The sequence below is a fragment of the Clinocottus analis genome, unplaced genomic scaffold (genome assembly GCF_023055335.1).
Source record: "Clinocottus analis isolate CAN_PGR_092001 unplaced genomic scaffold, fCliAna1.0.p SCAF_40, whole genome shotgun sequence".
Lineage (NCBI taxonomy): Eukaryota > Metazoa > Chordata > Actinopteri > Perciformes > Cottidae > Clinocottus > Clinocottus analis.
In genome coordinates, this window is record NW_027176154.1 from 778,261 (window position 1) to 792,486 (window position 14,226).

Below are 14,226 nucleotides of genomic sequence, written 5' to 3' on the forward strand. Positions count from 1 at the left end.
GATGGTGATATTTAACAACCAAGATGGCGATATTTAACAACCAAGATGGCGATATTTAACAACCAAGATGGCGATATTTAACAACCAAGATGGCGATAGTCAAAAACCAAGATGGCGATTGTTAAAAACCAAGATGGCGGCGGTGTAAATGTCAAACTCAAGGCTTCTGTGTGTCCGTCCACAAACCAGCGGCTGACCACACGCTGACTTCATCCGCTTCTCATATTCAGTTTGTGGATTTCAGTTTAGCAACAAGAAGGCTTCAAGCTACCCATAATGCAACACTCTGCCGTCTTCAATCAAAAACAATATCTGAGGCTGCGGATGTGTAAACCTCAGACGTGATACTCGTTGGCCAACAAGAAGCTGAAGCTGTTCATATCTTTAAATTGGAACCAGACTCCCTTCACAATTGGTAGCAATTAACTTCATTTTAGTTCAGTGTGCACAAGCACTGATGAGCAGTTAGATGTGGCGGCGCTAATAAGAAAGAGCACGTTTCCTAACGAAGGGTAATTCCTGCCATGTTTCCTGTTGGAACTCTTTTAACACGAAGCCAACAAGGAGACCACAAAGAGTCTGGGACCCGATGGGACCACAACCAGTTCCTCACCGCCGGCCGGTTCCCAGTGAGGCGCACCATCAAGAGCAGGAATGTTGACTTTGACATGTTGTCTTTGTCGTGTGCTGGTAAACAAAGACAATAAGCACCTCGGTAAAATGATTCATTTCAGCCGTAGATTAGATTAAACTTCCTTTTTACGGCTTTAATCCCAAGTACACGGACGTCATCCAACGTGATTCATGTTTCATTAGCGTTGTCCGTATGGACGTCTAGCCGTCCGGCTCAATGAGTCACATTCCAGAAGAACCCCTACAGAAGAACCTCCTCCAGAAGAACCCCTCCAGAAGAACCCCTCCAGATGAACCTCCTCCAGAAGAATCCCTCCAGAAGAACCCCTCCAGATGAACCCCTCCAGAAGAACCCCTCCAGATGAACCCCTCCAGAAGAACCCCTCCAGAAGAACCCCTCCAGATGAACCCCTCCAGATGAATCCCTCCAGAAGAACCCCTCCAGATGAACCCCTCCAGAAGAATCCCTCCAGATGAACCCCTCCAGATGAACCCCTCCAGAAGAACTCCTCCAGATGAACCCCTCCAGAAGAACCCCTCCAGAAGAACCCCTCCAGATGAACCCCTCCAGATGAATCCCTCCAGAAGAACCCCTCCAGATGAACCCCTCCAGATGAATCCCTCCAGAAGAACCCCTCCAGAAGAATCCCTCCATCGGGTGAAGGAAGAGGTGTCACTAAAATAGCTTCCTCGATTGCTGCGGTGGGACCTTCTCCCCGAGACTGCTGGTTTAGTCTAAACATAGCTGTGCGGTGGAACCTAATCTCCCTGCTTTCATCATAAAGACGCTTTATACAGCAGTGGCGGGGCCCTCCATCCCTCCATCCCTCCATCCCTCCATCCCTCCATCCCTCCAACCCTCACCACCAAACCCCCAAACCCACAAACCCCCACGCTGCTGGGACGTCCCGCCCACTGCGCGCTGCTTCACCTATTAAACCAGAGTCTGATTCTGTTTCTTCAGACTGAAACCACCAGAGAATGTTTCCAACTATGCTTCATGTGTTAAAGCTGCATTCTCTCTCCTGACCACCAGGGGGCGACTCCTCTGGTTGTATAGAAGTCTATGCTTCATGTGTTAAAGCTGCATTCTCTCTCCTGACCACCAGGGGGCGACTCCTCTGGTTGTATAGAAGTCTATGCTTCATGTGTTAAAGCTGCATTCTCTCTCCTGACCACCAGGGGGCGACTCCTCTGGTTGTATAGAAGTCTATGCTTCATGTGTTAAAGCTGCATTCTCTCTCCTGACCACCAGGGGGCGACTCCTCTGGTTGTATAGAAGTCTATGCTTCATAAAGTGAAATGAAAACATGTGCCGTGTTGAGAACGTTGGACTCTTCTGTCTTCAGCCACGTGGTTCCTTACGGAGTCGGTTCTGTGAGACTGAAGAGAGAACTCAGACGCTGCTTCTGCACACGCACACAGGACGCCGAGTGTGTGGGGTTCTGCTCCCTGAAGACAGAGTGAGGACACACACACACACTCACACACACACTCACACACACACTCACACACACACAATCACACACACACTCACACACACACTCACACACAATCACACACACACTCACACACACACACACACTCACACACACACACTCACACACACACACACTCACACACACACACTCACACACACTCTCACACACACACTCTCACACACACACTCTCACACACACACTCTCACACACACACTCTCACACACACACACTCACACACACACACTCACACACACACACACACACACACACTCACACACACACACACACACACACGGTCATTATTAGTAAGTCTTTCACGCGGTTCCTCCTCTTCTCTTCCTTAGAGTCCATCATGATGCGATGAAGAGGGCGACGAGGCACAGAGTTGCATTCTGGGAAAAAAGGAGCGCTCTCAAACGCCAGACCTGAGCCGCCCTCCACGCTTCAGATACGTGTGTGTGTGTGTGTGTGTGTGTGTGTGTGTGTGTGTGTGTGTGTTTGGCTGCTGGCGGGAATCGAACCTGCGACCTTTCCGTTAGCGGGAGGATTCTAGGACGGAGTGTTCAGGGTGTTTATGTAAACTATCGATTACATGTTGCTTTTTATTAACACTTTTAAATCTGACATTTCATATTTAATACGTGAAGAAGTTATGAAACTTTAGAACATAAATGATTAATATTCATGACTGGTTATTAACTCTCATCAATACTTCATTCTGTCTTTACAACAAATTTAAACTTTACTCTAAAATTACAACTTCATTTTTTTAAATATTAATATTTTTGTAAATGCGGGCTTTATTTTAAATCGTTCATATAAATTTCAGCTTTGTCTTAAATTATGAATTTTCCTTCAAATATTCAACTTTATTCTTGAATTTCACAATTTGTTTGTAAAATGAATGTTTTATACAAAAACAGGACAACTTTATTTTGTAAAATATTAACATTTATTTTCTTTATTTTGTAATATAACTTTTTTCTCGAAAAACTTTTCTCTTCAAAATATTCTGAATTATTTTGTTCATATTATAAATAGTTATACAGCAGCTCGTATACTCTTTGACAAATAATAAGCTATTAATGTAGAACAATGTGAGTTTCTGTCTTTGATCTCAATAATTAATGTCTTTCATTCAAACTTCAACCTCTGAGCCTCTTCTGTCATGAGACTCACTCCTTCAAAATAAAATACCATCAAGCAGAGAGATGGACCATTCCTAAATGTACTGAGAACACAACGGAGAACCGCAATGAACCCAGAACCACTTCATTGGGATCGTACAGAGAACCCGATGAAGGTAGGAATACACATTACCAGTACATGCTAAGGGTTCCACCTAGAACCCAACAAGAAGGTTCTACTCTTAAAAAACATTTATGCACAAGGGTTCTACCTGGACCTGCTGGGGGTTCTACTGAGAATCCTTTTGTCGCTCAAGGGTTTCATGTAGAACCCAACCAGGAGGTTCTACTGAGAACTCTGTTGCATCTCCAGGTTCTCGGGGGCCAGCGGCCCTTTCCTCGCCATGACCTTGTCGGTTCCCTCGTCCCAGTCAGCTCATGCCAGAGGAACCGTCCTCATGGAACGTAGACAGAACCCTTTCTTCAAAACAGGGTTCTTGAGAAGAAAATGGAAAATAGAACTCAAATTGTGTTTGACGTGGTTTTTCAGCTCTGTTTTATTTTGTAAAAAAATCTTTTTTTAACGAAACGTTTTATTTGTTTGTTGATTGTTTTACTGCAGATATTTATTATTGTTAAATAAAATAAAAACACTGAACGCTGAATGTGTAACTGTTGTTCTTTCAGATCTGATGTCATGTGACATGTAAGGTACTGAAGTACTAATACCACATCGTAAAAGTACTCTTGTTGCAGTTAAAGTACTTATACCACAGTCTATAAATCACTGAAACAGTAAAAGTACTACTAGCACCCTGTGTATATATATATATATATATATATATATATATATATATATATATATATATATATATATATATATATATACTCTGTTAGTAGAAGTACTACTACCACTCATTAGAAATAGTCTGTTACAGTAAAAGTACAATTACCACAGAGTACAAATACTCTGTTACAGTTAATGTACTATTACCACACAGTATAAATACTCTGATGTCGATGACGTCATGCAAAACATTTTCATTGGACGGGATCTGAACTGCTGCCCCGCCTCCTTGTGTTTACATCACGCGGCAGCGCCATCTAGTGGCCAGTGGACGGGTTGAACTGGTTAGACTGGTTAGACTGTATCTACACACAGCACACACACACACACACACACACACACACACACACACACACACACACACACACAGACTGGTTGGACTGGTGACACGTCGCCTGCAGAAGAGACGCTTCCTGCTTCCTCCGGTGAAGGTGAGTTCAGCCTCGTTATGAATCTTGAAGGTTTATCTTTCAAAAGACTGTTTACTGCTGACTGGCTGCTTCAAAGTACTTGTACGTACTCAGAGTACTTTAAAGTACTTGTACGTACTCAGAGTACTTTAAAGTACTTGTACGTACTCAGAGTACTTCTGCAGTAGATGTACTAAAGGAATCTGTCACCTGTGTTTGAATGTCTCCTCCTCCTCTTCTCTTCTCCTCCTCCTCTCCTCCTTTTCTCTCCTCCTCCTCTCCTCCTTTTCTCTTCTCCTCCTCTTCTCTCCTCTTCTCTTCTCCTCCTCTTCTCCTCCTCTTCTCTTCTCCTCCTCCTCTCCTCTTCTCTTCTCCTCTTCTTCTCCTCCTCTTCTCTTCTCCTCCTCTTCTCCTCCTATTCTCTTCTCCTCTTCTCCTCCTCAAGTTTCAAACTTAAGTTTCATTTTTGGTGAAACGCATCGTGTCCTGTTGTGTCAACATGTTGTTGTGTTCCACACGGATCATCCGCTCTTTTTCAAAATAAAACATCTTTCCGGCCTTGATTTGTTTTTTTCCCATTCATTCTTTCTGTGGGACCCACGGCCCGGTACCAATGGACCCAATGGACCCAATGGACCCACGGCCCGGTACCAAAGGACCCAATGGACCCAATGGACCCACGGCCCGGTACCAATGGACCCAATGGACCCAATGGACCCACGGCCCGGTACCAAAGGAACCAATGGACCCAATGGACCCACGGCCCGGTACCAATGGACCCAATGGACCCAAAGCCTGGTACCAATGGACCCACGGCCCGGTACCAATGGACCCAATGGACCCAATGAACCCACGGCCCGGTACCAATGGACCCAATGGACCCAATGGACCCACGGCCCGGTACCAATGGACCCAATGGACCCACGGCCCGGTATCAATGGACCCAATGGACCCACGGTCCGGTACCAATAGACCCACGGCCCGGTACCAAAGGACCCAATGGACCCAATTGCCCAATGGACCCACGGCCCGGTACCAAAGGACCCAATGGACCCAATGGACCCAAGGCCCGGTACCAATGGACCCAATGGACCCAATGGACCCACGGCCCGGTACCAATAGACCCACGGCCTGGTACCAATGGACCCAATGGACCCAATGGACCCACGGCCCGGTACCAATGGACCCAATGGACCCACAGCCCGGTACCAATGGACCCAATGGACCCACGGCCCGGTACCAATGGACCCACGGCCTGGTACCAATAGACCCAATGGACCCACGGCCCGGTACCAATGGACCATATGGACCCACAGCCCGGTACCAATGGACCCAATGGACCCACGGCCCGGTACCAATGGACCCAATGGACCCACGGCCCGGTACCAATGGACCCACGGCCCGGTACCAATGGACCCAATGGACCCACGGCCCGGTACCAATGGACCCAAGGCCCGGTACCAATGGACCCATGGCCTGGTACCAATGGACCCAAGGCCTGGTACCAATGGACCCACGGCCCGGTACCAAGGGACCCAATGGACCCACGGCCCGGTACCAATGGACCCAAGGCCCGGTTCCAAGGGACCCAATGGACCCACGGCTTGGTACCAATGAACCAATGGACCCAATGGACCCACAGCCCGGTACCAAGGGACCCAAGGCCCGGTACCGGGTGGAATGAGCATACTTATTAACGCAATTCAACTCTTTTATTATGATGATAAGTTCATAGTAGATGTAAAAGTATACATAATATAATAATAATAATATAATAATAATAATAATAATAATAATATGTTGTTGAACATTGTTGCTCCTGATGGATCACAGACAACACAATTATGTTATCATAGTAGTTCTGAATATGGGATCAACGTGAGGCTTTTCACTGCAGCTGTAATGGAGGAAGTTTATATAATATAATACCACAGAGTAGTACCTCCAGTACCTTCTCGCCCTGTGGCTGCAGCAGCAGACGTAGTTAATCATAATACATTATAATAGCTCTGGTGGTGTAATAAAGATTGTTAAATACTTAGTTGTGCTTAATGAAGATGTTTAAATAGGTAGTCAAGTTGTTAATGTGTATTTCTGTCTTCTACACTGCGGCCGAGTGGACAGATGGAGAAAGACAAAGAGCTCCTCCTCAACACTCTGGAGCAACTTGGAGCGGAGGAATTGAAAAGGTTCCAGTGGTTCCTGCAGCAGCAATGCCACCAGAAAGGCCTCCCAGCAATCCCAGTCAGTAAACTGGAGCAAGCGGACCGGACGGACACGGTGGACCAGATGGTGCAGACGTACTGCGCCGACATCATTGAGGTCGCCGTGATGGTTTTGAAAAAGATGCCACGAAACGATCTGGTGCTGAAATTATCAAACACTCGATCAGAATCTACAGGTAAGTTGTAAAAAGGAGGGACAAAGACATGAGATCCATGCCACAGAGGTGTAGTAGAAGAAGTAGTAGATGTAGTAGGATCTGTGAAGTACAGATAATGAATGCCTCATGAATCTTCCTTATATTCCTCTGAATATCCCCAGAGCCTTCTGGTTCTTGGATACGCACATTCTCAGTGGGCAATGGACTCGTCCAGGGTTGTTCATTCTGACCGACTCAGTTAAATACAACAAATATCTTAACCCAAAGAAAATATTATACCTGTAAAGTAAAGCACCATCTCATCTGTGTCATCTCTTTTTTTCTAATCATTCAGAGATTATTGCAAACGGTCAACAACAACTGAAATCTAACCTGAAGAAGAAGTTTCAGTGTATATTCGAGACGATCAAAAAAGCAGGAAATATGAAACTTCTTAACCAGATCTACACAGAGCTCCACATCACAGAAGGAGGGACTGGAGAGGTCAACATGGAACATGAGGTCAGACAGATTGAAGCAGCATCCAGGAAACCACACAGACCAGAAACCACCATCAGACAAGAAGACTTCTTTAAAGCCTCACCTGGAGGAGAGGAACCAATCAGAACAGTGATGACAAAGGGAGTGGCCGGCATCGGGAAAACAGTCCTAACACAGAAGTTCACTCTGGACTGGGCTGAAGACAAAGCCAACCAGGACATCCAGCTCATGTTTCCCTTCACCTTCAGAGAGCTGAATGTGCTGAAAGAGAAGAAGTTCAGCTTGGTGGAACTTGTTCATCACTTCTTCTCTGAAACCAAAGAAGCAGGAATCTGCAGGTTTGAAGAGTTCCCGGTTGTGTTCATCTTTGACGGTCTGGATGAGTGTCGACTTCCTCTGGACTTCCACAACAATGAGGTCCTGACTGATGTCACAGAGTCCACCTCAGTGGATGTGCTGCTGACTAACCTCATCAGGAGGAAGCTGCTTCCCTCTGCTCGCCTCTGGATAACCACACGACCTGCAGCAGCCAATCAGATCCCTCCTGACTGTGTTGACCTGGTGACAGAGGTCAGAGGGTTCACTGACCCACAGAAGAAGGACTACTTCAGGAAGAGGTTCAGAGATAAGAAGCAGGCCAGAAGGATCATCTCCCACATCAAAACCTCAAGAAGCCTCCACATCATGTGTCACATCCCAGTCTTCTGCTGGATCACTGCTACAGTTCTGGAGGACGTGTTGAAGACCACAGAGGGAGGAGAGCTGCCCAAGACCCTGACTGAGATGTACATCTACTTCCTGGTGGTTCAGGCCAAAGTGAAGAATGTCAAGTATGATGGAGGAGCTGAGACAGATCCACACTGGAGTCCAGAGAGCAGGAAGATGATCGAGTCTCTGGGAAAATTGGCTTTTGATCAGCTGCAGAAAGGGAACCTGATCTTCTATGAATCCGACCTGACAGAGTGTGGCATCGACATCAGAGCAGCCTCAGTGTACTCAGGAGTGTTCACACAGATCTTTAGAGAGGAGAGAGGACTGTACCAGGACAAGGTGTTCTGCTTCGTCCATCTGAGTGTTCAGGAGTTTCTGGCTGCTCTTCATGTCCATCTGACCTTCATCAACTCTGGTGTCAACCTGCTGGCAGAAGAACAAACAACCTCCTGGTGGTCTAAAGTCTTTAAAGACAAACCTAAACCAAGACCTCTCTACCAGAGTGCTGTGGACAAGGCCTTGCAGAGTCCTAATGGACACCTGGACTTGTTCCTCCGCTTCCTCCTGGGTCTTTCACTGGAGACCAATCAGAAACTCCTACGAGGTCTGCTGACACAGACAGGAAGTAGCTCACAGACCAATCAGGAAACAGTCCAGCACATCAAGAAGAAGATTAGTGAGGAAGCGTCTCCAGAGAAAAGCATCAATCTGTTCCACTGTCTGAATGAACTGAATGATGGTTCTCTAGTGGAGGAGATCCAACAGTTCCTGAGGTCAGGACGTCTCTCCAAAGGTCAACTGTCTCATGCTCAGTGGTCAGCTATGGTCTTCATCTTACTGTCATCAGGAGAAGATCTGGAGGTGTTTGACCTGAAGAAGTACTTTGCTTCAGAGGAGGCTCTTCTGAGGCTGCTGCCAGTGGTCAAAGCCTCCAACAAAGCTCTGTAAGTGGAACAATCACTGGATATACCAATTAATTCAAATATGTTTTCCATGTAGATAAGAATCAAGGCATGTTGTATGTTTAATCTCTAATTCTTCTTAGACTGAGTGGATGTAACCTGTCTGGGAAAAGCTGTGAAGCTCTATCCTCAGTCCTCAGTTCCCAGTCCTCCAGTCTGAGAGAGCTGGACCTGAGTGACAACGACCTGCAGGACTCAGGAGTGAAGCTGCTCTCTGCTGGCCTGGAGAGTCCACATTGTAGACTGGAAACTCTCAGGTCAGTATTCAGACGTGTTGCTAAATAAGTTATGACACTGTTTACATGATTTAGTTGCGAGTTCCAGACTTTGGAGACATCAGGGTCTACAGCCAGACGAGACCAATGAATAGACGGGACTCTGTGCTTATCTCTTTCCTGTTGCCGAGAGGGAGTGAGAAGCTGTTGTTGGTCATTCTGGTAGCTTCCAGATGCCACTTGGCTTTGTGGATGCAGAAACTACTCAGATGATTAGAGAGACAGGCGCCCCCTCTGGGCCACGCTTGGTTGATGAGGGCTAGTCTGTCTGTGAAGGATGTGCAGACCATCCAGGTGGCACCAAGGCAAAGTGATCCGGATTGCTGGGACAAAGGATGTCATATGTGTAGAGGTCCTAAAGCCTTCGGAGGCAATTTCGGGATTTTGGGGCTATACAAAAAATGTCCTTGAATTGGTGCTAGAGGCGTTATTGAAGGTTCCCTTTGAGCCTCTGTAGCTCAACTCTCTGAACATATTTGTTCACTCATTATCTCTGATTCATTATGTTTGAACTATAATGGAATAAAACCACAAGGCCGATCTGACAATCAACCTCAAGAACTCTAGATTCTGCAAGCTGAACATCTCTATGGTGAAGGAGTCGGTACTTTGTAGGTATTACAAACCTGGATAACTATTCATAATTCACGTATACAGCCCTGCATTAAAAACAAACACAGCACACATACAACATACCTACAACAATCACATTCTCTCCCAGGTCTCCTACATACAAAAAATACAGAAAATGTGTCCGCTAGGTATTTTTACAACTTCAGGGGATTTTCTTTAAACTAGCAAAATAAAAATGCAAAGTTGTTTAGTCTGTGTTATTGACTTGTATGTGACTGAAACTGTGTTCATATATCTCCAGACTTTTAGGTTGTCAGGTCACAGGTGAAGGCTGTGCTTCTCTGGCCTCAGCTTTAAGGTGCAACCCCTCTCATCTGAAAGAGCTGGACCTGAGCTACAATCATCCAGGAGACGCAGGAAGGGAACTGCTGTCTGCTGCACTGGAGGATCCACACTGGAGACTGGAGACTCTCGGGTATGAGCATACAGAAGTCCACCCTTCAGCAGAGTTAAGGGTCTACCATTCTCAGAAGTATGGAAAGGACTCATATGGGACATTCTCCAATACCTAAATCTGGTTGTTTGACCTTTTTAATAAGCCAAATACAATTTGGATGGTTTTCCCAATCCCACAGTCAAAGTCATTATACTAATATGGGCTAATAAATGCCTTGTGGCTTGATTTCTTTGTGTAGGCCTTCTGACTCTACAAGGACCTTCTATCTTTAAACTACTCTATAGTCCCCTAAGGGAATCAGTAATCGACGTTTACTTTGACGTATACCTCGATATGGCCCTCGACATAATCCTCGACATGGCTCTTAACACGATCCTCGACACGATCCTCGTCATGGTCCTCGACATGGTCCTCGTCATGGTCCTCGACACGATCCTCGACACAATCCTCGACATAATCCTCGACATGGTCCTCGTCATGGTCCTCGACATGATCCTCGACATGGCTCTTAACACGATCCTCGTCATGGTCCTCGACATAATCCTCGACATGGTCCTCGTCATGCCCCTCAACATAATCCTCGACATGGCTCTTAACACGATCCTCGACACGATCCTCGTCATGGTCCTCGACATAATCCTCGACATGGTCCTCGTCATGGTCCTCGACATGATCCTCAACATAATCCTCGACATGGCTCTTAACATGATCCTCGACATGGCCCTCGTCCGAAGTTATTTCTAACTGTAACTCGCTTCCCGCTCAGTGCAGTTCCTACATGTCTCTGCTTTCATGGTATGAAATAAGAGCGTAGATGTCTGTGTTTGTTGCTGCAGTATGGACCATGGCGGAGAGAACAGACTGAACCCCGGCATGAGGAAGTGTAAGTCGGTGTGCCGCTGATTTTCTCAAATAGAGAAATTCAGTCGTTCTTATATTTTCATATATTTTAAATGATGTGTCAACCAGTTAAACGCCGGAGTCTTTTTCTCTCCACCAGACTCCTGTGAACTCACATTGGTCCAGAACACAGCAAACAAACAGCTCAAGCTGTCTGACGGCAACAGGAAGGTCACATGGGGCAGAAAGCAGAATTACTCCGATAACCCACTCAGGTTTGACCACACAGAGCAGCTGCTATGCAGGATTGGTCTGACTGGGCGCTGCTACTGGGAGGTGGAGTGGGAGGGACGGGTTCATGTGGCCGTGAGTTATAAAGACATCGGAAGGAAAGGATCTGGACGTGACACCAGGTTTGGAAAGAACGATCAGTCGTGGGTCCTCGACTGCTCGGACAGTTGCTACTCAGCCTGGCACGATAACAAAAAAACAGGCCTTCCTTTCTCCTCCTCCTCTATCTCCAGCCGAGTAGCCGTGTACATGGACCATCCCGCTGGCACTCTGTCCTTCTTCCGCGTCTCCGTGGACGAGCGGATCCACCTCCACACCTTCAGTGCCACATTCAGCGAGCCCCTGTACCCCGGGTTTGGGTTCCGTAAGGCCGGCTCCTCGGTGTCTCTTTGCCATCCTCGGTAGGAGGCCAGCGTAGGAGACTAGCATAGGAGACCAATGTAGCTAGCCAAATTAGGAGACCAGTGTAGGAGACAAACATAGGAGACAAACACAGGAGACCAACGTAGGAGACCAATGTAGGAGACCAACAAGGACCCCAGACTGTTAATAAGAAGTCTCTCGTTGGTTTGTGGGCCGTTTTTTTAAATCATGCTCTATTCTTGTCTACAGTTCTTTTAGATAATTGTACTTTTTTCTATTGTTCTGTCTTCTATTAAATTCTGTCTGTTTGAATAAATAAAGAAATTAAATTAATTTTTTTTTAATGACGACGATGGTCACGATGAGTTTCTGATGCGTCTCGTCTGTGTTCATGATCCTGTAATTGTCCAGCTGATGACGTCGTTACGAGGAAGACTGCAGCGCTCGAGAAGCAACCGGCAACAAGCCAAGAGCTCACAGGAAGCAGGAGGGCGTTCATAACGCCTCTGAAGAGGAAACAGGAAGCCACAGAAACAGAGACTTCCTGTTGGATCCGACCTGTAGATCACGTGTAGTTTACTGACCTCATGTGTGTATTTACATATACACACAAAACACCAATTAATACAGAGTTGCAGGTGTTGTTTTCTGTTTTAATGATTATTTTAGTTTTTACTTTGTGTTCCATTAATATTGGTTGTAATACCAGGTACAGCCGACAGGGGGCAGCAGAGGGCTGGACGCCTTTGTATGAGTTATAATTAGCTTCATGGAGCCTCTTTCAGCTTCTCAACGTCAACACAGGAAGTGGACTCAGCGGCTCCGCCCACGCTTCACAAAGCCGAGACTGTTTCCATCTCCACTCGGTGGTCTGGACTCTGCTGTTGTGGACGCAGCTGAGCTTCAGGCAGCTTGAAGCTCCAGTCAGTCCAGGCCCCTCGGTACATTAAATACACAACTAAAGAACTTCTGCAGATACAAACAGCGCAACGTGCAACAAGAGATGCTGTTGCGCTGCGTCATGATGGACGTTTGGTCCTCAGATGTCAAGCTGATCTCAATGGACACAATGTTCACTCTACATCACAGAATCCATGATGTCATCACTCTCCACATCCCAGACCAGCTCCTGGACCCAGCCGGGAACCAACCAGGAGCAGCGGTTCCTAAACAGCTGCTTCCACTTACTCCCATAATGCTCGCCCTCTTTCCCACATCTTAACCACAGCCGTTAAACTCTGTTGCTTCCACTGACAGCAGCCCCAAGTAAACACAAGCCCGTTATGTTCATATCTCTATTAAATGTGACACATTTAGGTTCATAGATCTGTATTGTGTTGGGGTCGCGTCCCCGGCACGGCGTGTAGGTCACGTTTCCTTTCAGCTGACGATGTTTCTAACTTTCCATGAAAAGCCTCATGCGAGCTCTTCTCCTGGAACTCGTATCCAGTCCTCCTGTTTCCTAAATGCTTGGTTTCCACGCGGCCCTCCAGCTCTCGTTCCTCAGGGGGATTCGTTCCTGACGTTGAGGTTTTGGTTTCCACTGCAGCGGCACGTTGTCGCCCCGCTGGCTCCGGCCGGAGCTTTTCCACTGCGGCTCAGCGGGTTTCAGTCTGAAGACGGAGCTTCCAGACTAGTTTACACTGGTCTACTCTGTTTTACACTGTGTTACTCTGGTTTACTGTGTGTTACACTGAGTTACACTGGTTTAAACTGGTTTACACTATGTTACTCTGGTTTCTACTGGTTTACACTTTGTTACTCTGGTTTACACTGGTTCACACCAGTTTACACTGGTTTACACTGGTTTCTACTGGTTTATGGTGGTTTACACTGTGTTACACTGGTTTACTCTGGTTTACTCTGGTTTACACTGGTTTACACCCGTTTACACTGGTTTACACTGGTTTCTACTGGTTTATGGTGGTTTACACTGTGTTACACTGGTTTACACTGGTTTACTCTGGTTTACTCTGGTTTACACTGGTTTACACCCGTTTACACTCGTTTACTCTGGTTTACAGTTTAAGTAGTTTACGATGGTTTAAAATGGTTTGGGAAAAAAAAAGCTCCGTCGGCAGGACAGGAAGTGTGTGACGGGATGTTTGAACCTTCAGAGGCTCTCTGAAAATCAGCATGTCCTGTGTGTGTGTGTGTGTGTGTGTGTGTGTGTGTGTGTGTGTGTGTGTGTGTGTGTGTCTGACAGGTCAGTGTTTGTGTTTATTGGGATTAGTATTATGGATTTAGACTCTTTAGGTCTTAATCCTTCTGAACTGTATGAATGTGCTGGTGAACTTCTCTCTGACGCTGCAGCGACTCTGAAAGCCAGACGATGTTGAACGAGTAGCACGAGACCGACGAGCCTCTGATGCAGACCTCCGGTCGGCCCTCGT

General features: G+C 46.5%; 1 protein-coding gene across 1 annotated transcript; it reads left to right on the plus strand.

The window, feature by feature from the left end:
• Window positions 1–6,622: 6,622 nt before the first annotated feature.
• Window positions 6,623–11,896, plus strand: LOC137801308 (NLR family CARD domain-containing protein 3-like). Its single transcript, XM_068598692.1, has 6 exons — window positions 6,623–6,899; window positions 7,216–9,016; window positions 9,118–9,291; window positions 10,184–10,357; window positions 11,176–11,222; window positions 11,340–11,896. The coding sequence occupies exons 1-6, from the start codon at window positions 6,623–6,625 to the stop codon at window positions 11,873–11,875; spliced, it is 3,009 nt and encodes a 1,002-aa protein (XP_068454793.1). The 3' UTR covers window positions 11,876–11,896.
• Window positions 11,897–14,226: the final 2,330 nt, after the last annotated feature.

Bases quoted from the DNA above. Each gene is read 5' to 3' on its own strand.
- LOC137801308 (XM_068598692.1), top strand. From the start codon at position 6,623: ATGGAGAAAGACAAAGAGCTCCTCCTCAACACTCTGGAGCAACTTGGA. The intron at 6,900-7,215 runs GTAAGTTGTAAA...CTAATCATTCAG, and splicing joins CACTCGATCAGAATCTACAG to AGATTATTGCAAACGGTCAA. The intron at 9,017-9,117 runs GTAAGTGGAACA...AATTCTTCTTAG, and splicing joins AAAGCCTCCAACAAAGCTCT to ACTGAGTGGATGTAACCTGT.